The 22,973-nt window shown below is 41.5% G+C and overlaps 1 protein-coding gene and 1 long non-coding RNA gene across 9 annotated transcripts in view; one reads left to right on the top strand and one right to left on the bottom strand.

Annotated features, from left to right (window-relative positions):
* Positions 1 to 1,533, bottom strand: part of NSMCE1 (NSE1 component of SMC5/6 complex) — a 47,747-nt gene extending 46,214 nt beyond the window's left edge. For 2 of the 7 annotated variants that reach the window (XM_078785718.1, XM_078785719.1), the window contains exon 1: positions 693 to 959. In XM_078785718.1, the coding sequence (XP_078641844.1) occupies positions 693 to 822 (130 nt within the window). In that variant the 5' untranslated portion in view covers positions 823 to 959. Of the gene's footprint in view, positions 1 to 692; positions 1,320 to 1,379 lie in introns of those variants that run through there. The other 5 variants (XM_078785721.1, XM_068126902.2, XM_078785722.1 and 2 more) reach the window with 5 other exon arrangements.
* Positions 749 to 22,973, top strand: part of LOC144894046 (uncharacterized) — a 54,955-nt gene continuing 32,730 nt past the window's right edge. The window contains exons 1-2 of one of the 2 annotated variants that reach the window (XR_013624742.1): positions 749 to 850; positions 947 to 1,012. This is a non-coding gene — a long non-coding RNA (uncharacterized LOC144894046). Of the gene's footprint in view, positions 851 to 946; positions 1,025 to 22,973 lie in introns of both variants that reach the window. The other variant, XR_013624741.1, reaches the window with a different exon arrangement.

Genomic DNA, 22,973 nt, shown 5'->3' with positions numbered 1-22,973 from the left:
TGGGTACATTAGATGGAGGTGCATCGCATGACCCTGGTCATGTTGTTTTGTGTTATTAATGTTGTAAACTTAACTTGGGTACATTAGATGGAGGTGCATCGCATGACCCTGATCAAGTTGTTTTGTGTTATTAATGTTGTAAACTTAACTTGGGTACATTAGATGGAGGTGCATCGCATGACCCGGGTCATGTTGTTTTGTGTTATTAATGTTGTAAACTTAACTTGGGTACATTAGATGGAGGTGCATCGCATGACGCTGACCAAGTTGTTTTGTGTTATTAATGTTATAAACTTAACTTGGGTACATTAGATGGAGGTGCATCGGATGACCCTGGTCATGTTGTTTTGTGTTATTAATGTTGTAAACTTAACTTGGGTACATTAGATGGAGGTGCATCGCATGACGCTGACCAAGTTGTTTTGTGTTATTAATGTTATAAACTTAACTTGGGTACATTAGATGGAGGTGCATCGGATGACCCTGGTCATGTTGTTTTGTGTTATTAATGTTGTAAGCGTAACTTGGGAACATTAGATGGAGGTGCATCGCATGACCCTGATCAAGTTGTTTTGTGTTATTAATGTGCTAAACATCAAATATAAATACAAATCGATCACTTGGATCGTTATTAAACTGCGTGTATTATGTTGTTGTAAAAGTTCGTTTATACAACTTGTGAAATGGGTTACTGTACTTACTGTGCTGTACTGTATTGTGATGAGCTGCACGCCCCTCCGGAGGGAAACGGGAAATAAAGACAGTGCGCGCTGAGACATCAATCAGGAGAGCGCGTCCATCCTTGTCCTGGATGCTCGTCATAAATTACCATAGAAACGTGTTACACCTGGCATGTTCGATACTTTACATTCACGATACATCATGCTTGACTGTTCATCAAAGCTTTTCATCTCCTAACTTGAGATTTGGATTTGTCTTATTACAGAGGGGAGGATGGCAAGAACTGCAGCACCTGCCCACAACCACAGGGGGCCGAGGCTACAGAAAACAGGTAACGAAACAGGTAAGAAAACAGGTCCTCGTGGACCAACAACTCAGACACACGCGGACTGAAGAATAAGAAGAAGCAGAAGAGGAATAGGAAGGGCAGAGGGAGAAGAGGAAGAAGACCTATCGAAACCTTTAAAGAATCAAACGATATAGCCTACTGAACAAGTTTTTCCTTTCAGTATTTTAATCGAAATCCACATAAAGATCGTCGTGTGGGATAATAGTAATACTCTGCTTGCAAAAACGCGCCATATTAACACCTCCAGGTACAAATTCTACCAATTCCAGGTACAAGTTCAGATGTTATCTAAGCCTAAGGAATAAACAAATGATCACTCGGCCAGTAATAATTACTTTATGGGCCTCACCTGGTCAAGTGAAATGAATGATCAGGGACAGGGCGATGAAGCAAACAGCGTGGGCCGTAACTTTATACACCGCCAAATGACCAGCCGAGTTGTTTCCATTGGCTGGTACGATTGTATTGTTGTTTAACTACTTGGTATAAGAACTAACAAAACAATCGATGTACTTGAAAAATAACAGTCTCTTGGTGTAAAAATAGAATAAAGAGCATCCATTTATATTTTGGGTTTGTAATACACGATTAATAGGAATCAGAAAAACAACATCTCCCGTGTCACGTGATCACCATCGCCCAATCAAATCGCAACGTTATTGCCATTGTTCCACGTGCTTCGTTTGACCATGGAAATGAGATCGATGAGGTGTGTTCCAATCCACTTGGTAAGCCGTGACGTAACGCGACGCGTCATAATTCTGTTTCCGGGTCCAAACACGAAAATGGAGCCTGTGACACTTTTCATTCTGACGAACTTCTTTTCTAATAGTAATATGTATAATAGTATAAAGGTAGTATGTAGTATGAACGTAGTATGTAGTATGAAGGTAGTAAGTATGTAGATAGTAAGTATGTATAGAGTAAGTATGTAGTGGTAGTATGTTAGTAGTAAGTATGTAGTTGTAGCAGTTGTATGCAGATAATATGTATCTTGGTAGTATGTATGTCGGTAGTACGTATGTAGGTAGTTTGTATGTAGGTCGTATGTATGTCGTGGTAGTAGTAGTATGGAGGTAGTATGTATGCAGGTAGTATGTATGTAGGGGTAGTAGTAGTTTGAAGGTAGTATGTATGTAGGTAGTATGCATGTAGTGGTAGTAGTAGTAGTATGTAGGTAGTATGTATGTAGGTAATATGTATGTAGGTAGTAAGAATGTAAGAAGTATGTATGTCGGTGGTATTTATGTAGGTAGTATGTATGTAGGTAGTAAGTATGTATGTAGTAAGTATTATGTAGCAAGTATGTAAGTAGTATTATGTAGTGGTATTAGTGGTATGTAGGTATTATGTATGTAGGTAGTAAGTATGTAGGTATTATGTATGTAGGTAGCATGTATGTAGGTAGTATGTATGTAGGTAGTATTTATGTAGGTAGTAGTAGTATGTTGTGGCAGTATGAAGTGGTAGTATAAAGTGGTAGTAGTACGTAGTGGTAGTAGTAGTAGTTGTAGTGCCAAGTTGTCATAGTAGTATGTAGTATGTAGTAGTAGTAGTAGTAGTAGTAGTAGTATGTTATAGTAGTTGTAGTATGTTGTAGTAGTAGTAGTATGTTGTAGTAGTAGTAGTATGTTGTAGAGGTAGTATGTTGTTGTAGTAGTATGTGGTATGTTGCAGTAGTAGTATGTAGTTTGTTGTAGTAGTATGTTGTAGTTGTAGTATGTAATATGTTGCAGTAGTAGTATGTTGTAGTAGTAGTGGTAGTATGTTGTATGTTGTAGTAGTATGTTGCCACTTCAGCCTTTGCTTTTTCATTAGCAGGAAATCGGTAGGAAGACAGTTCTTGGTTGGTTTCTGATCTATTTACACACTCAGGAACGCAACACTGCGGCATGACCGAGCACTTTTCTCACTGAGTCCAGCTGGTGTTTGGCTCCAGTGGTTTTGTGTTTGGACCCGGAAGCAGAATTATGACGCGCGCGTTACGTCACACTTACCAAGAGGATATCAAGCAGCTTGCAGAGTGCTCGCCAAGTGGCTTAAGTACTCAAGCAAGCACTCCAACCAAACGCTTACTTAGGAAGTCTGGTTTGGCAAGCGATAGCAAGCTCATTGGTAATGGGGAACCCCAAGGATATAGAGATAGGCCCATTATTATTACCCTGCATTCGCGAAGCGAAACGTGGTTAAGCATTCCGGTGCGTACGTGTGCCGTGCGCGTCTGCATTTTAAAAATGCATTTTCTCGGCAACCGTTGGTCCGATTGACATGAAATTTTCACCATAGGAGCGCCTCCTCCTGTAGAATATTTTAATGAATATTATGACGTCATAGGTCACATGGTACAGGCGCCATCTTGGAAAAAACTTCGCACCTCCATATCCCTGAAACCACTCCATGTAAAAAATTGAGACCTGGCTCATTGTCAAGTACTCCTCATGGGAAATAAGATATGTTAATGATGATGTCATCGGTTCCTTCGTTATGACGTCATAATTCGACAAATTCAACACATCCATCCGATCATTATTTTTAAAATTTCAGCAACTGTTGGTGTGATGGACACTAAATTTTCACCATAGCAACGCCTCCTTCTTTAGAATATTTTAATGATAATCATGACGTCATAGGTCATGTGGTACAGGCGCCATCTTGGAAAAACCGAAAACTGTTGCACCTCTATATCTCCAAAACCGCGGCATGGAAAAAATTGAAACATGGCTCATTGTAAAGTACTCCATATGGGGAATAGGTGTTAACGATGACGTCATTGGTGCCATAATTATGACGTCATAATTCGACAGGGACAACGCTTAGTCTGATCAGTTTGAAATGTATTGAGCATGATCTATGCAACAATTATATTGGAGAATATAAATTTATGATGTCATCGCTCACGTGGTCTAGCAGCCATATTGGATCAAAGAATTCAGCAACTGTGCTTCATTTTCAGAATTCAGCCACGAAATTTCAGAAGTTTCAGTTTTCAGAATTCAAAAAGAAAGCTTTCATCCGCAGCTCAATGGAATACTGTTCCCCCCTCTGGGCTGGTGATCCTTCCTCACACCTAGCTCGGCTTCACTATGCAGAAACCAAAGCTTTCAGAATCATTGGACTCTCCCGCGATGAAGCTATCTCCGAGGGCCTTTCACTTACTCACCGCAGGCAGGTTGGTGGTCTTTCTGTCTTCTACCGACTCCTCTCCGGCCTAGCTCCCCCAGCTCTCTCTGTGCTCTGTCCCCCAAATATTCCTACAGGTCGCACAAGATCTGCCAGCAACCCTCTTATGGTTAAACTGCCGAAATCTCGGCTCTCTGCTCACCTTCACTCTTTCATTCCCCTTTTCTCCCGCCTCTGGAACAAACTCCCTCACTCTCTTCAATCCCACTCCTCCCTCCAGGTCTTTAAAACAGCTGTTCACCACCAACTCTTATCTTCCCCGATCCAAAACCTTGATCTTTTCTACCCCCGCTAATTCACCCCAGATACACTTTTTTGAAATTCCAACTTCTTTCCTGGAAGTCCTTGCAGTGTCCATATGTTTTATGCCTCTCCCACCTCCCCCCAAGCCCTCTCCGTCCCACAGTTCTCTCGATGTCCCTGCTCTCAAATGTTGTGCTCAGGCTCGCAACAAGGTGACTGTGCAGGATAAGTATTCTATGAATACCATCTAGTTATTACCCTGTGCAGGGTAAGTATTCTATGAATACCATCTCGTTATTACCCTGTGCATGGTAAGTATTCTATGAATACCATCTCGTTATTACTCTGTGCAGGGTAAGTATTCTATGAATACTATCTAGTTATTACCCTGTGCAGGGTAAGTATTCTATGAATACCATCTAGTTATTACCCTGTGCAGGGTAAGTATTCTATGAATACCATCTCGTTATTACCCTGTGCAGGGTAAGTATTCTATGAATACCATCTAGTTATTACCCTGTGCAGGGTAAGTATTCTATGAATACCATCTAGTTATTACCCTGTGCAGGGTAAGTATTCTATGACTACCACCTCGTTATTACCCTGTGCAGGGTAAGTATTCTATGAATACCATCTAGTTATTACCCTGTGCAGGGTAAGTATTCTATGAATACCATCTCGTTATTACCCTGTGCAGGGTAAGTATTCTATGAATACCATCTCGTTATTACCCTGTGCAGGATAAGTATTCTATGAATACCATCTCGTTATTACCCTGTGCAGGGTAAGTATTCTATGAATACCATCTCGTTATTACCCTGTGCAGGGTAAGTATTCTATGAATACCATCTAGTTATTACCCTGTGCAGGGTAAGTATTCTATGAATACCATCTCGTTATTACCCTGTGCAGGGTAAGTATTCTATGAATACCATCTAGTTATTACCCTGTGCAGGGTAAGTATTCTATGAATACCATCTAGTTATTACCCTGTGCAGGGTAAGTATTCTATGAATACCATCTCGTTATTACCCTGTGCAGGGTAAGTATTCTATGAATACCATCTAGTTATTACCCTGTGCAGGGTAAGTATTCTATGAATACCATGTAGTTATTACCCTGTGCAGGGTAAGTATTCTATGAATACCATCTAGTTATTACCCTGTGCAGGGTAAGTATTCTATGAATACCATCTAGTTATTACCCTGTGCAGGGTAAGTATTCTATGAATACCATCTAGTTATTACCCTGTGCAGGGTAAGTATTCTATGAAAACCATCTAGTTATTACCCTGTGCAGGGTAAGTATTCTATGAATACCATCTAGTTATTACCCTGTGCAGGGTATGTATTCTATGAATACCATCTCGTTATTACCCTGTGCAGGGTAAGTATTCTATGAATACCATCTAGTTATTACCCTGTACAGGGTAAGTATTCTATGAATACCATCTCGTTATTACTCTGTGCAGGGTAAGTATTCTATGAATACCATCTCGTTATTACCCTGTGCAGGGTAAGTATTCTATGAATACCATCTAGTTATTACCCTGTGCAGGGTAAGTATTCTATGAATACCATCTAGTTATTACCCTGTGCAGGGTAAGTATTCTATGAATACCATCTCGTTATTACCCTGTGCAGGGTAAGTATTCTATGAATACCATCTCGTTATTACCCTGTGCAGGGTAAGTATTCTATGAATACCATCTCGTTATTACCCTGTGCAGGGTAAGTATTCTATGAATACCATCTAGTTATTACCCTGTGCAGGGTAAGTATTCTATGAATACCATCTCGTTATTACCCTGTGCAGGGTAAGTATTCTATGAATACCATCTAGTTATTACCCTGTGCAGGGTAAGTATTCTATGAATACCATCTCGTTATTACCCTGTGCAGGGTAAGTATTCTATGAATACCATCTCGTTATTACCCTGTGCAGGGTAAGTATTCTATGAATACCATCTCGTTATTACCCTGTGCAGGGTAAGTATTCTATGAATACCATCTCGTTATTACCCTGTGCAGGGTAAGTATTCTATGAATACCATCTAGTTATTACCCTGTACAGGGTAAGTATTCTATGAATACCATCTAGTTATTACCCTGTGCAGGGTAAGTATTCTATGAATACCATCTCGTTATTACCCTGTGCAGGGTAAGTATTCTATGAATACCATCTAGTTATTACCCTGTGCAGGGTAAGTATTCTATGAATACCATGTAGTTATTACCCTGTGCAGGGTAAGTATTCTATGAATACCATCTAGTTATTACCCTGTGCAGGGTAAGTATTCTATGAATACCATCTAGTTATTACCCTGTGCAGGGTAAGTATTCTATGAATACCATCTAGTTATTACCCTGTGCAGGGTAAGTATTCTATGAAAACCATCTAGTTATTACCCTGTGCAGGGTAAGTATTCTATGAATACCATCTAGTTATTACCCTGTGCAGGGTATGTATTCTATGAATACCATCTCGTTATTACCCTGTGCAGGGTAAGTATTCTATGAATACCATCTAGTTATTACCCTGTACAGGGTAAGTATTCTATGAATACCATCTCGTTATTACCCTGTACAGGGTAAGTATTCTATGAATACCATCTAGTTATTACCCTGTACAGGGTAAGTATTCTATGAATACCATCTAGTTATTACCCTGTACAGGGTAAGTATTCTATGAATACCATCTAGTTATTACCCTGTACAGGGTAAGTATTCTATGAATACCATCTCGTTATTACTCTGTGCAGGGTAAGTATTCTATGAATACCATCTAGTTATTACCCTGTGCAGGGTAAGTATTCTATGAATACCATCTAGTTATTACCCTGTGCAGGGTAAGTATTCTATGAATACCATCTCGTTATTACCCTGTGCAGGGTAAGTATTCTATGAATACCATCTAGTTATTACCCTGTGCAGGGTAAGTATTCTATGAATACCATCTAGTTATTACCCTGTGCAGGGTAAGTATTCTATGAATACCATCTCGTTATTACCCTGTGCAGGGTAAGTATTCTATGAATACCATCTCGTTATTACCCTGTGCAGGGTAAGTATTCTATGAATACCATCTCGTTATTACCCTGTGCAGGGTAAGTATTCTATGAATACCATCTAGTTATTACCCTGTGCAGGGTAAGTATTCTATGAATACCATCTCGTTATTACCCTGTGCAGGGTAAGTATTCTATGAATACCATCTAGTTATTACCCTGTGCAGGGTAAGTATTCTATGAATACCATCTCGTTATTACCCTGTGCAGGGTAAGTATTCTATGAATACCATCTCGTTATTACCCTGTGCAGGGTAAGTATTCTATGAATACCATCTCGTTATTACCCTGTGCAGGGTAAGTATTCTATGAATACCATCTCGTTATTACCCTGTGCAGGGTAAGTATTCTATGAATACCATCTAGTTATTACCCTGTACAGGGTAAGTATTCTATGAATACCATCTCTTTATTACCCTGTGCAGGGTAAGTATTCTATGAATACCATCTCGTTATTACCCTGTGCAGGGTAAGTATTCTATGAATACCATCTCTTTATTACCCTGTGCAGGGTAAGTATTCTATGAATACCATCTAGTTATTACCCTGTACAGGGTACGTATTCTATGAATACCATCTCTTTATTACCCTGTGCAGGGTAAGTATTCTATGAATACCATCTCGTTATTACCCTGTGCAGGGTAAGTATTCTATGAATACCATCTCGTTATTACCCTGTGCAGGGTAAGTATTCTATGAATACCATCTCGTTATTACCCTGTGCAGGGTAAGTATTCTATGAATACCATCTCGTTATTACCCTGTGCAGGGTAAGTATTCTATGAATACCATCTCGTTATTACCCTGTGCAGGGTAAGTATTCTATGAATACCATCTCGTTATTACCCTGTGCAGGGTAAGTATTCTATGAATACCATCTCGTTATTACCCTGTGCAGGGTAAGTATTCTATGAATACCATCTAGTTATTACCCTGTGCAGGGTAAGTATTCTATGAATACCATCTCGTTATTACCCTGTGCAGGGTAAGTATTCTATGAATACCATCTCGTTATTACCCTGTGCAGGGTAAGTATTCTATGAATACCATCTCGTTATTACCCTGTGCAGGGTAAGTATTCTATGAATACCATCTCGTTATTACCCTGTGCAGGGTAAGTATTCTATGAATACCATCTAGTTATTACCCTGTGCAGGGTAAGTATTCTATGAATACCATCTCGTTATTACCCTGTGCAGGGTAAGTATTCTATGAATACCATCTAGTTATTACCCTGTGCAGGGTAAGTATTCTATGAATACCATCTAGTTATTACCCTGTGCAGGGTAAGTATTCTATGAATACCATCTAGTTATTACCCTGTACAGGGTAAGTATTCTATGAATACCATCTCGTTATTACCCTGTGCAGGGTAAGTATTCTATGAATACCATCTCGTTATTACCCTGTGCAGGGTAAGTATTCTATGAATACCATCTAGTTATTACCCTGTGCAGGGTAAGTATTCTATGAATACCATCTCGTTATTAACCTGTGCAGGGTAAGTATTCTATGAATACCATCTAGTTATTACCCTGTGCAGGGTAAGTATTCTATGAAAACCATCTAGTTATTACCCTGTGCAGGGTAAGTATTCTATGAATACCATCTAGTTATTACCCTGTGCAGGGTAAGTATTCTATGAATACCATCTAGTTATTACCCTGTGCAGGGTAAGTATTCTATGAATACCATCTAGTTATTACCCTGTGCAGGGTAAGTATTCTATGAATACCATCTCGTTATTACCCTGTGCAGGGTAAGTATTCTATGAATACCATCTAGTTATTACCCTGTACAGGGTAAGTATTCTATGAATACCATCTCGTTATTACTCTGTGCAGGGTAAGTATTCTATGAATACCATCGAGTTATTACCCTGTGCAGGGTAAGTATTCTATGAATATCTCGTTATTACCCTGCGCAGGGTAAGTATTCTATGAATACCATCTAGTTATTACCCTGTGCAGGGTAAGTATTCTATGAATACCATCTCGTTATTACCCTGTGCAGGGTAAGTATTCTATGAATACCATCTAGTTATTACCCTGTGCAGGGTAAGTATTCTTTGAATACCATCTAGTTATTACCCTGTGCAGGGTAAGTATTCTATGAATACCATCTCGTTATTACCCTGTGCAGGGTAAGTATTCTATGAATACCATCTAGTTATTACCCTGTGCAGGGTAAGTATTCTATGAATACCATCTAGTTATTACCCTGTGCAGGGTAAGTATTCTATGAATACCATCTCGTTATTACCCTGTGCAGGGTAAGTATTCTATGAATACCATCTAGTTATTACCCTGTGCAGGGTAAGTATTCTATGAATACCATCTCGTTATTACCCTGTGCAGGGTAAGTATTCTATGAATACCATCTAGTTATTACCCTGTGCAGGGTAAGTATTCTATGAATACCATCTCGTTATTACCCTGTGCAGGGTAAGTATTCTATGAATACCATCTAGTTATTACCCTGTGCAGGGTAAGTATTCTATGAATACCATCTCGTTATTACCCTGTGCAGGGTAAGTATTCTATGAATACCATCTAGTTATTACCCTGTGCAGGGTAAGTATTCTATGAATACCATCTAGTTATTACCCTGTGCAGGGTAAGTATTCTATGAATACCATCTAGTTATTACCTTGTGCAGGGTAAGTATTCTATGAATACCATCTCGTTATTACCCTGTGCAGGGTAAGTATTCTATGAATACCATCTAGTTATTACCCTGTGCAGGGTAAGTATTCTATGAATACCATCTAGTTATTACCCTGTGCAGGGTAAGTATTCTATGAATACCATCTAGTTATTACCCTGTGCAGGGTAAGTATTCTATGAATACCATCTAGTTATTACCCTGTGCAGGGTAAGTATTCTATGAATACCATCTAGTTATTACCCTGTGCAGGGTAAGTATTCTATGAATACCATCTCGTTATTACCCTGTGCAGGGTAAGTATTCTATGAATACCATCTCGTTATTACCCTGTGCAGGGTAAGTATTCTATGAATACCATCTAGTTATTACCCTGTGCAGGGTAAGTATTCTATGAATACCATCTAGTTATTACCCTGTGCAGGGTAAGTATTCTATGAATACCATCTAGTTATTACCCTGTGCAGGGTAAGTATTCTATGAATACCATCTCGTTATTACCCTGTGCAGGGTAAGTATTCTATGAATACCATCTAGTTATTACCCTGTGCAGGGTAAGTATTCTATGAATACCATCTAGTTATTACCTTGTGCAGGGTAAGTATTCTATGAATACCATCTCGTTATTACCCTGTACAGGGTAAGTATTCTATGAATACCATCTCGTTATTACCCTGTGCAGGGTAAGTATTCTATGAATACCATCTAGTTATTACCCTGTGCAGGGTAAGTATTCTATGAATACCATCTAGTTATTACCCTGTGCAGGGTAAGTATTCTATGAATACCATCTAGTTATTACCCTGTGCAGGGTAAGTATTCTATGAATACCATCTAGTTATTACCCTGTGCAGGGTAAGTATTCTATGAATACCATCTAGTTATTACCCTGTGCAGGGTAAGTATTCTATGAATACCATCTAGTTATTACCCTGTGCAGGGTAAGTATTCTATGAATACCATCTCGTTATTACCCTGTGCAGGGTAAGTATTCTATGAATACCATCTAGTTATTACCCTGTGCAGGGTAAGTATTCTATGAATACCATCTAGTTATTACCCTGTGCAGGGTAAGTATTCTATGAATACCATCTCGTTATTACCCTGTGCAGGGTAAGTATTCTATGTCACAGGGTAAGTGCGTGAGTGGGAATGCACGCTGGAGTTGGTGGTGAGGCACGTGGTTGGGTGTGCGAATGAGAGCACACCTGTGATTGTCACAGAGGAGGTGACAGAGGAGGGGGCGCGAAGAGGTGTGTTGGTGAGGTGTGCGACCAACGAATGTGTGCCAAAGTGTTCGGTGGAGGGTATAGGTAAATTGTGGTTGGATATTGGCATTTGTGGTGCGGTTGCAGAATGGTATTGTGGATGGGTGCATTAGTGTTGTGGAAATGGCTGGGCGGTGTATGGCAGTGTATGGCAGTGACATTATTACCCTGTGCAGGGTAAGTATTCTATGAATACCATCTCGTTATTACCCTGTGCAGGGTAAGTATTCTATGAATACCATCTCGTTATTACCCTGTGCAGGGTAAGTATTCTATGAATACCATCTCGTTATTACCCTGTGCAGGGTAAGTATTCTATGAATACCATCTAGTTATTACCCTGTGCAGGGTAAGTATTCTATGAATACCATCTCGTTATTACCCTGTGCAGGGTAAGTATTCTATGAATACCATGTAGTTATTACCCTGTGCAGGGTAAGTATTCTATGAATACCATCTCGTTATTACCCTGTGTAGGGTAAGTATTCTATGAATACCGTCTAGTTATTACCCTGTGCAGGGTAAGTATTCTATGAATACCATCTAGTTATTACCCTGTGCAGGGTAAGTATTCTATGAATACCATCTAGTTATTACCCTGTGCAGGGTAAGTATTCTATGAATACCATCTAGTTATTACCCTGTACAGGGTAAGTATTCTATGAATACCATCTCGTTATTACCCTGTGCAGGGTAAGTATTCTATGAATACCGTCTTGTTATTACCCTGTGCAGGGTAAGTATTCTATGAATACCATCTAGTTATTACCCTGTACAGGGTAAGTATTCTATGAATACCATCTCGTTATTACCCTGTGCAGGGTAAGTATTCTATGAATACCATCTAGTTATTACCCTGTGCAGGGTAAGTATTCTATGAATACCATCTCGTTATTACCCTGTGTAGGGTAAGTATTCTATGAATACCATCTAGTTATTACCCTGTGCAGGGTAAGTATTCTATGAATACCGTCTTGTTATTACCCTGTGCAGGGTAAGTATTCTATGAATACCATCTAGTTATTACCCTGTGCAGGGTAAGTATTCTATGAATACCATCTCATTATTACCCTGTGCAGGGTAAGTATTCTATGTCACAGGGTAAGTGCGTGAGTGGGAATGCACGCTGGAGTTGGTGGTGAGGCACGTGGTTGGGTGTGCGAATGAGAGCACACCTGTGATTGTCACAGAGGAGGTGACAGAGGAGGGGGCGCGAAGAGGTGTGTTGGTGAGGTGTGCGACCAACGAATGTGTGCCAAAGTGTTCGGTGGAGGGTATAGGTAAATTGTGGTTGGATATTGGCATTTGTGGTGCGGTTGCAGAATGGTATTGTGGATGGGTGCATTAGTGTTGTGGAAATGGCTGGGCGGTGTATGGCAGTGTATGGCAGTGACATTATTACCCTGTGCAGGGTAAGTATTCTATGAATACCATCTCGTTATTACCCTGTGCAGGGTAAGTATTCTATGAATACCATCTCGTTATTACCCTGTGCAGGGTAAGTATTCTATGAATACCATCTCGTTATTACCCTGTGCAGGGTAAGTATTCTATGAATACCATCTAGTTATTACCCTGTGCAGGGTAAGTATTCTATGAATACCATCTCGTTATTACCCTGTGCAGGGTAAGTATTCTATGAATACCATGTAGTTATTACCCTGTGCAGGGTAAGTATTCTATGAATACCATCTCGTTATTACCCTGTGCAGGGTAAGTATTCTATGAATACCATCTAGTTATTACCCTGTGCAGGGTAAGTATTCTATGAATACCATCTCGTTATTACCCTGTGCAGGGTAAGTATTCTATGAATACCATCTAGTTATTACCCTGTGTAGGGTAAGTATTCTATGAATACCATCTAGTTATTACCCTGTGTAGGGTAAGTATTCTATGAATACCGTCTTGTTATTACCCTGTGCAGGGTAAGTATTCTATGAATACCATCTCGTTATTACCCTGTGCAGGGTAAGTATTCTATGAATACCGTCTTGTTATTACCCTGTGCAGGGTAAGTATTCTATGAATACCATCTCGTTATTACCCTGTGCAGGGTAAGTATTCTATGAATACCATCTCGTTATTACCCTGTGCAGGGTAAGTATTCTATGAATACCATCTAGTTATTACCCTGTGCAGGGTAAGTATTCTATGAATACCATCTAGTTATTAACCTGTGCAGGGTAAGTATTCTATGAATACCATCTCGTTATTACCCTGTGCAGGGTAAGTATTCTATGAATACCATCTAGTTATTACCCTGTGCAGGGTAAGTATTCTATGAATACCATCTAGTTATTACCCTGTGCAGGGTAAGTATTCTATGAATACCATCTAGTTATTACCCTGTGCAGGGTAAGTATTCTATGAATACCATCTCGTTATTACCCTGTGTAGGGTAAGTATTCTATGTATACCATCTCGTTATTACCCTGTGCAGGGTAAGTATTCTATGAATACCATCTAGTTATTACCCTGTGCAGGGTAAGTATTCTATGAATACCATCTAGTTATTACCCTGTGCAGGGTAAGTATTCTATGAATACCATCTCGTTATTACCCTGTGCAGGGTAAGTATTCTATGAATACCATCTAGTTATTACCCTGTGCAGGGTAAGTATTCTATGAATACCATCTAGTTATTACCCTGTGCAGGGTAAGTATTCTATGAATACCATCTCGTTATTACCCTGTGTAGGGTAAGTATTCTATGAATACCATCTCGTTATTACCCTGTGCAGGGTAAGTATTCTATGAATACCATCTAGTTATTACCCTGTGCAGGGTAAGTATTCTATGAATACCATCTAGTTATTACCCTGTGCAGGGTAAGTATTCTATGAATACCATCTCGTTATTACCCTGTGCAGGGTAAGTATTCTATGTCACAGGGTAAGTGCGTGAGTGGGAATGCACGCTGGAGTTGGTGGTGAGGCACGTGGTTGGGTGTGCGAATGAGAGCACACCTGTGATTGTCACAGAGGAGGTGACAGAGGAGGGGGCGCGAAGAGGTGTGTTGGTGAGGTGTGCGACCAACGAATGTGTGCCAAAGTGTTCGGTGGAGGGTATAGGTAAATTGTGGTTGGATATTGGCATTTGTGGTGCGGTTGCAGAATGGTATTGTGGATGGGTGCATTAGTGTTGTGGAAATGGCTGGGCGGTGTATGGCAGTGTATGGCAGTGACATTATTACCCTGTGCAGGGTAAGTATTCTATGAATACCATCTCGTTATTACCCTGTGCAGGGTAAGTATTCTATGAATACCATCTAGTTATTACCCTGTGCAGGGTAAGTATTCTATGAATACCATCTAGTTATTACCCTGTGCAGGGTAAGTATTCTATGAATACCATCTAGTTATTACCCTGTGCAGGGTAAGTATTCTATGAATACCATCTCGTTATTACCCTGTGCAGGGTAAGTATTCTATGAATACCATCTCGTTATTACCCTGTGCAGGGTAAGTATTCTATGAATACCATCTCGTTATTACCCTGTGCAGGGTAAGTATTCTATGAATACCGTCTTGTTATTACCCTGTGCAGGGTAAGTATTCTATGAATACCATCTCGTTATTACCCTGTGCAGGGTAAGTATTCTATGAATACCGTCTTGTTATTACCCTGTGCAGGGTAAGTATTCTATGAATACCATCTCGTTATTACCCTGTGCAGGGTAAGTATTCTATGAATACCATCTCGTTATTACCCTGTGCAGGGTAAGTATTCTATGAATACCATCTAGTTATTACCCTGTGCAGGGTAAGTATTCTATGAATACCATCTAGTTATTAACCTGTGCAGGGTAAGTATTCTATGAATACCATCTCGTTATTACCCTGTGCAGGGTAAGTATTCTATGAATACCATCTAGTTATTACCCTGTGCAGGGTAAGTATTCTATGAATACCATCTAGTTATTACCCTGTGCAGGGTAAGTATTCTATGAATACCATCTAGTTATTACCCTGTGCAGGGTAAGTATTCTATGAATACCATCTCGTTATTACCCTGTGTAGGGTAAGTATTCTATGTATACCATCTCGTTATTACCCTGTGCAGGGTAAGTATTCTATGAATACCATCTAGTTATTACCCTGTGCAGGGTAAGTATTCTATGAATACCATCTAGTTATTACCCTGTGCAGGGTAAGTATTCTATGAATACCATCTCGTTATTACCCTGTGCAGGGTAAGTATTCTATGAATACCATCTAGTTATTACCCTGTGCAGGGTAAGTATTCTATGAATACCATCTAGTTATTACCCTGTGCAGGGTAAGTATTCTATGAATACCATCTCGTTATTACCCTGTGTAGGGTAAGTATTCTATGAATACCATCTCGTTATTACCCTGTGCAGGGTAAGTATTCTATGAATACCATCTAGTTATTACCCTGTGCAGGGTAAGTATTCTATGAATACCATCTAGTTATTACCCTGTGCAGGGTAAGTATTCTATGAATACCATCTCGTTATTACCCTGTGCAGGGTAAGTATTCTATGTCACAGGGTAAGTGCGTGAGTGGGAATGCACGCTGGAGTTGGTGGTGAGGCACGTGGTTGGGTGTGCGAATGAGAGCACACCTGTGATTGTCACAGAGGAGGTGACAGAGGAGGGGGCGCGAAGAGGTGTGTTGGTGAGGTGTGCGACCAACGAATGTGTGCCAAAGTGTTCGGTGGAGGGTATAGGTAAATTGTGGTTGGATATTGGCATTTGTGGTGCGGTTGCAGAATGGTATTGTGGATGGGTGCATTAGTGTTGTGGAAATGGCTGGGCGGTGTATGGCAGTGTATGGCAGTGACATTATTACCCTGTGCAGGGTAAGTATTCTATGAATACCATCTCGTTATTACCCTGTGCAGGGTAAGTATTCTATGAATACCATCTAGTTATTACCCTGTGCAGGGTAAGTATTCTATGAATACCATCTAGTTATTACCCTGTGCAGGGTAAGTATTCTATGAATACCATCTAGTTATTACCCTGTGCAGGGTAAGTATTCTATGAATACCATCTCGTTATTACCCTGTGCAGGGTAAGTATTCTATGAATACCATGTAGTTATTACCCTGTGCAGGGTAAGTATTCTATGAATACCATCTCGTTATTACCCTGTGCAGGGTAAGTATTCTATGAATACCGTCTCGTTATTAACCTGTGCAGGGTAAGTATTCTATGAATACCATCTAGTTATTACCCTGTGCAGGGTAAGTATTCTATGAATACCATCTAGTTATTACCCTGTGTAGGGTAAGTATTCTATGAATACCATGTAGTTATTACCCTGTGCAGGGTAAGTATTCTATGAATACCATCTAGTTATTACCCTGTGCAGGGTAAGTATTCTATGAATACCATCTCGTTATTACCCTGTGCAGGGTAAGTATTCTATGAATACCATCTCGTTATTACCCTGTGCAGGGTAAGTATTCTATGAATACCATCTCGTTATTACCCTGTGCAGGGTAAGTACTCTATGAATACCGTCTTGTTATTACCCTGTGCAGGGTAAGTATTCTATGAATACCATCTTGTTATTACCCTGTGCAGGGTAAGTATTCTATGAATACCATCTCGTTATTACCCTGTGCAGGGTAAGTATTCTATGAATACCGTCTTGTTATTACCCTGTGCAGGGTAAGTATTCTATGAATACCGTCTTGTTATTACCCTGTGCAGGGTAAGTATTCTATGAATACCATCTAGTTATTATTTGCAATTCTAAATATTTATTTAATATTACAAATGGCATGTTTGGATTTTGGACAATACTTTTTGCCTTCTGGTTTTTTTTTTTTGTTGTTGTTTTTTTGGATACTGAATCGAGGCTCGTGAAAGAGCTGACATTTATTTCACAAACAAATCAACCAGACAAACAAAATATATAAAAAGAGGGAGCGGAAGACAAGATGGGGAGAGAAGGGGAAGCAACTATACAGAGATTCACGCAGAGAAACAAAATTGGATAAATTCAGAAAGGGAATACCGGTGAATACAGGATACTCGACCAGTGTGGAGACCGAGGCAAAGTTGGAGAAACTGGTAACGGAAAAGAAGGAAGAGCAAGAAGAAAGAGAAAAGGAAAAAACAATCGTCTTTTTTTGGGGTTACCAGCGTCTGAAAGCCAAATTCCTGAATCGCGGAAGCAGGATGATGCAGATATAAGGTCAATTTTGAAGAATGACTGAAGTGGAGAGCGATGAGATCAAAACTCTGTACAGACTTGGTAAAAAAAAACAAAAAAATAAACAGTTGATGCCGCCAGCTCCAGACCATTAAAAGTTGTCATGAGGCAAGCGCAAGATGAAGTGTTGCAGAAAGTCAGAAGTATTGGCAGCACCAGGGATAAACCAATACAGACATCCAGAGATCGCACAAAAAGAGAAAGAGATGATTACAGAAAGATCCGTAAGGAACTGAAAGAGAGAAAGGAGAATGGTGAGGAGAACCTGTTTCTTTGGAATGAAGGAATAACGGGGAGTTTTTCTTTCCCATGAAGGAACCATTTGGAAGAGAAATACTGCGCAGGAGGGCTGCACGAACACCAGCGCAGCACGCACCAACACATTGCAACAACAAGTACATATTCAAGCACCAAGTGATGCACATAGTGAATTACTAAGTGTTTCTGTTATAACACCACACAATGAACAAGATGTTGATGTTAATTTATTTGCAAACTGAAAAGTAATCCAATGTCTAACCTCACGTTTTTCTACACAAACTGCGACACGCTTTTGGAATAAGAAAGAATAACTCAAAACTAGACTGGAGATGCAGAAAGCAGATGTAGTAGCACTAACTGGGATTTATCCAAAGAATGTTCAACCAGGCCAACAAGTACAACCTTGTGAACTCCAGATACGAGGATGCCAGATGTTTCTACCAGATGAAGGATGTATTGTGAAATGAGGAGTGCTGATTACGGCAACTCAGGATCCGTAACAAATTTGGATGACGGGAAGTTTGAAGAGTCAGATTGGATCCCGATCGGGAGAGAAGAGACTATGCTTCTGTTTGGCTGCATGTAATTATGTTGTTCGAGGTGCAATGTGGGTCGCGGTGCAATTGTCGTTTGAGGTGCAATGTGGGTCAAGGTGCAATTGTTTGTTGTTCGAGGACCAACGTGGGTCGAAGTGAAATTGTTGTTCGAGGAGCACCGTGGGTCGAGGTACAATTGTTGTTCGAGGAGCAACGTGGGTCGAGGTACAATTGTTGTTCGAGGAGCAACGTGGGTCGAGGTACAATTGTTGTTCGAGGACCAACGTGGGTCGAAGTACAATTGTTGTTCAAGGAGCAATGTGGGTCGAGGTACAATTGTTGTTCGAGGAGCAATGTGGGTCGAGGTGCAATTGTTGTTCGAGGAGCAATGTGGGTCGAGGTGCAATTGTTGTTCGAGGTGCAATGTTGGTCGAGGTGCAATTGTTTGTTGTTCGAGGACCAACGTGGGTCGAAGTGCAATTGTTTTTCGAGGAGCAACGTGGGTCAAGGTGCAATTGTTGTTTGAGGTGCAACGTGGGTCGAGGTGCAATTGTTGTTCAAGGAGCAATGTGGGTCGAGGTGCAATTGTTGTTCAAGGAGCAATGTGGGTCGAGGTGCAATTGTTGTTCGAGGAGCAACGTGGGTCAAGGTGCAATTGTTGATTGAGGTGCAACGTGGGTCGAAGTGCAATTGTTTTTCGAGGAGCAACGTGGGTCAAGGTGCAATTGTTGTTTGAGTTGCAACGTGGGTCGAGGTGAAATTGTTGTTCAAGGAGCAATGTGGGTCGAGGTGCAATTGTTGTTCAAGGAGCAATGTGGGTCGAGGTGCAATTGTTGTTCGAGGTGCAATTGTTGTTCAAGGAGCAATGTGGGTCGAGGTGCAATTGTTGTTCGAGGTGCAATGTGGGTCGAGGTGCAATTGTTGTTTGAGGTGCAATGTGGGTCAGGTGCAATTGTTGTTTGAGGTGCAATTGATCCTCAAGTAATGAAGCCAACAATAAAGAACTGTGTACACTGTTGGAGAAAGCAAGCAGACTGAACTAGAGAGAGTTAATTGTAGTAGGAGACTTCAACTACAGAGAGATAAATTGTAAATTGAATAACATCCGAGGAAGTGATTCTAATGCAAGTCATTCTTTCTTCAACTTACGTGAACCAACAAGATTTAGAGATGGGGAAACTCGCAGCCTCCTGGGATTGATGTCAACTAATAAGGAAAAGATAATATCTGAGATGGAAATTGGTCCGGAGGTATTAACCAGGAACTACTACCAAGCAGATTACGACAAGATGAGACGAAAGTTGAAAGGGGTTGGGGGTTGACTGAGATCAAGAACTACGAGATACCACTGGAACAGAGGCATGGGGCATATTTGAAGGTACCATTCAGAATTGTATAGAGGAATGCATCCCCTTGAGAAAGAGGATGACTAGGAAACGGCCACAGTGGATGAGCAAAGCAGCTCTTCAGTCAGTGAAGGAGGTGCTGGGTAAGATATCTAAATCGCAGAAACAAGGAAAGCAAAGATGGATGGGATGATTACACAAAAGCTAAAAACATAGCAACTTCAACAATCAGACAGACTCAAGCAGAATTTGAGAATAAGTTAGCAGAGGAGGTCAAGATCAACGATAAGAGCTTTTGGAAATGCGTGAAGAGCCAATCCAAGACCAAGACAGGAGTCCCTGACCTGCAAACATCTGATGGAGACTGGGCAAGGAGCGACACAGAGAAGGCAGAAACTTTCAATAATACTGTTGCGGATCCTGGGTTTGTCGACGTACTAAGGGGAGTTTATTACCCCGCTCCCCCTCAAACTCCGGGTCCACGCAGGCCGCCGACCGCAACTAAGCTCGTGATCGACGGATTGCTGAGCAATTCCGATCGCCAACCTCCCAGCCACAAGCCGAAGAGTTTGCTGGTCAAATAATCCCAAATACCTTCAAGACACGCGACCGGAGAAACCGGGGATCGAACCCTCGCTTCCCACACTTTATTGCGTGCCGAGCGGATTTGCACGGTGTGGAAAGCGGTGTTACCTGACATGATTTACAGACCTGATTCAAGCCAAATTCGGTCTCGGATGATGCTAGGCCAATGGCGAAAAGACGTACCCGAACAGGTTTGAAAGTAACAACAAAATGTACAGCCTTTTATTTACAAGGCAATAGAAAGAGACGAAGATGCAGCCTTATTCATTCCTTACCTATAATAAACCCCACAGGCGCCTTCACACACACTCACACACAGGGAATGACACACCGGTTATTCTCGTACCGATGGTGGTTTGCAGGGACTGACTCGAGGGTGGCTGCTGCTGTGCGCAGCTCGATCCGGACGTGCAGCCTGGATGAGGTAAGGTCCGAAGGACGAACCGCCGCCTCAAAGTCGGCACGAATGACGAACTTCAGCACAGGTTGGACGAGCTTCAATGCAGGCAGGGCTAGATTCAGTGCAGGTTGGACGACCAGCTTCAAGATGAGTCGCATGAGGGGCCAACGCTTGCAGGTCAGCCAGATCAGAGTGAGGGATCGGCGAAGAGCGATGGGCATCGGCGAAGAGCGATGGTTCAACACTTGCAGGTCAGATCAGATAGACAAAGGGCGTCGGCGAAGTCAAAGCTGATGAGGGGCGTCGGCGTAGCGAGAGGGGTGTCGGCGTAGCGAGAGGGGCGTCGGCATAGCGAGAGGGGCGTTGGCAAAGCGAGAGGGGCGTCGGCAAAGCGAGAGGGTCATCGGCGAAGCAAAAAGTAAGAGGGTGAAAATGCGATGGGTGGGGGTTTTTATTAGACCCGAAAAGCTTCCAGAATGTTCCACAGCCTCCCATTGGCTGAGGTTGGTCACGTGCTGGCATTCAATCCCTCCTCCCCCGAGGAAGGTTTCAGTCCTCCTTCCCTCTTTCATTCGGGGAGGTTTCACAACCCATTGATCGCTTGCTGGTGACGTGTCCCCGACCCCTCATTGGTCACGTGGGCTTCGCTTTTGGCCACGCCCTCCTTTGCTTCAAAATGTCTTCCCTCCACCACACGGAGGTTTGAAATCCTGCCTAAATCAACGCATATTGGTCTCGATTATTACACAATGGAAAGGGGCTAATCTTTACATTAAATAAGAAATAACTAACTACTGCAGGTTACATGTTGTCGTGCAATTAACTATAGGGGGTTTGCCTTTATGGCAAAACCACAACAATACTTTGGGAGTGTTTATTCACTTGAGGATGTGTCAACAATGCCCAGTCAGGAACTGAGATCAGAAGCCGCCATATCTGATGTAGCATTTACTTCACAAGACATAGACTGCCTTCTTGCACACATGGACATCGGCAACGAGCATCAACGAGCATCATCAACGAGCATCATCAGACATCAACAAGTCTCCCGGACCAGATGGGATACACTCGCGTGTTCTACGAGAAACCCATCAAGTAATTGGTGAACCTCTTTGGATGATCTTTACCAAACTATTGAGGGAGGGAGGTGTACCAAAGTCATGGAAACAAGCTACTATAGTGCCAATTTTCAAGAAGGGTAATAAATCCAATCCAGCTAACTACAGACCAGTAGCTTTGACCTCCATGGTGTGCAAGTTGATAGAAAGGCCTTTGACAGTGTGCCACACCAGCGTCTTCTTCGTAAGCTTGAGTCATATGGAATTGAGGGATGTCTACAAAATTGGATGGAGGAGTACTTCACTGGACGATTACAAAAAGCTGAAGTGAGAGGAAAGTTGTCGCGCAGTGTGGTTGTTCTGAGTGGCATTCCACAAGGAAGTGTACTGGGACCAATATTGTTCTTCCTCTTCATCAACAATCTCAAATCTGAAGCTCGTTGCCGATGACACTAAGCTATACAGAGTTGTTGTCATGATGATGCTGAAACCCTTCAAAGAGACCTGGATGACGTCACTGAATGGTCTAGAAAGTGGCAATTACTATTCTATGAAGATACATGTGGAGTTGTCGGGAGGAAAAAAAAAATCAGAGACACCCTGTCAGATGATTCAGACATCCTTGAATCAATTTACAAAAATTGGTAAAAAGACCTGGGCATTATATTTGATAGTAGTCTAACCTTCAGTACTCATGCTGCTGACGCTGCCAAAAGAGCTAACATAAAATTAAAAAAATCCCTTTTTAAGGCCATTTTCCCTGCTAAAGCGGGGGTCAGCCTTGCGGGCCCCATGACAATCATCATGGTTCCCTTTTTGAGGCAATGTTTTCATGGCCGGATACCTTTCCTGACGCCAACACTTTAGTCGCCTCTTACGACACGCAGTGATATGGTGGACCGATTCTAAACCGGGGCACACACCGGCACATTCATCTCAGCAAGCTGGTACTCAATTTGCCGACCTCGGAAGGATGACAGGCTGAGTCAACCCCCCTGGCGTTACTTCCAAGTGAGCTAACATGAATAAAGAAAGGAATTTTTCAACTCTACAAAACCATTGTGAGGCCTACACCAGAATAATGCAACTCTGTATATGGTACCCTACATACAAGGATGAGTACCTGATGGAGAAAGTACGACA

The sequence above is a fragment of the Myxine glutinosa genome, chromosome 10 (assembly GCF_964187855.1).
Source record: "Myxine glutinosa chromosome 10, kmMyxGlut1.1, whole genome shotgun sequence".
NCBI classification, from domain to species: domain Eukaryota; kingdom Metazoa; phylum Chordata; class Myxini; order Myxiniformes; family Myxinidae; genus Myxine; species Myxine glutinosa.
This window is presented reverse-complemented; position numbering and strand designations above follow the sequence as displayed.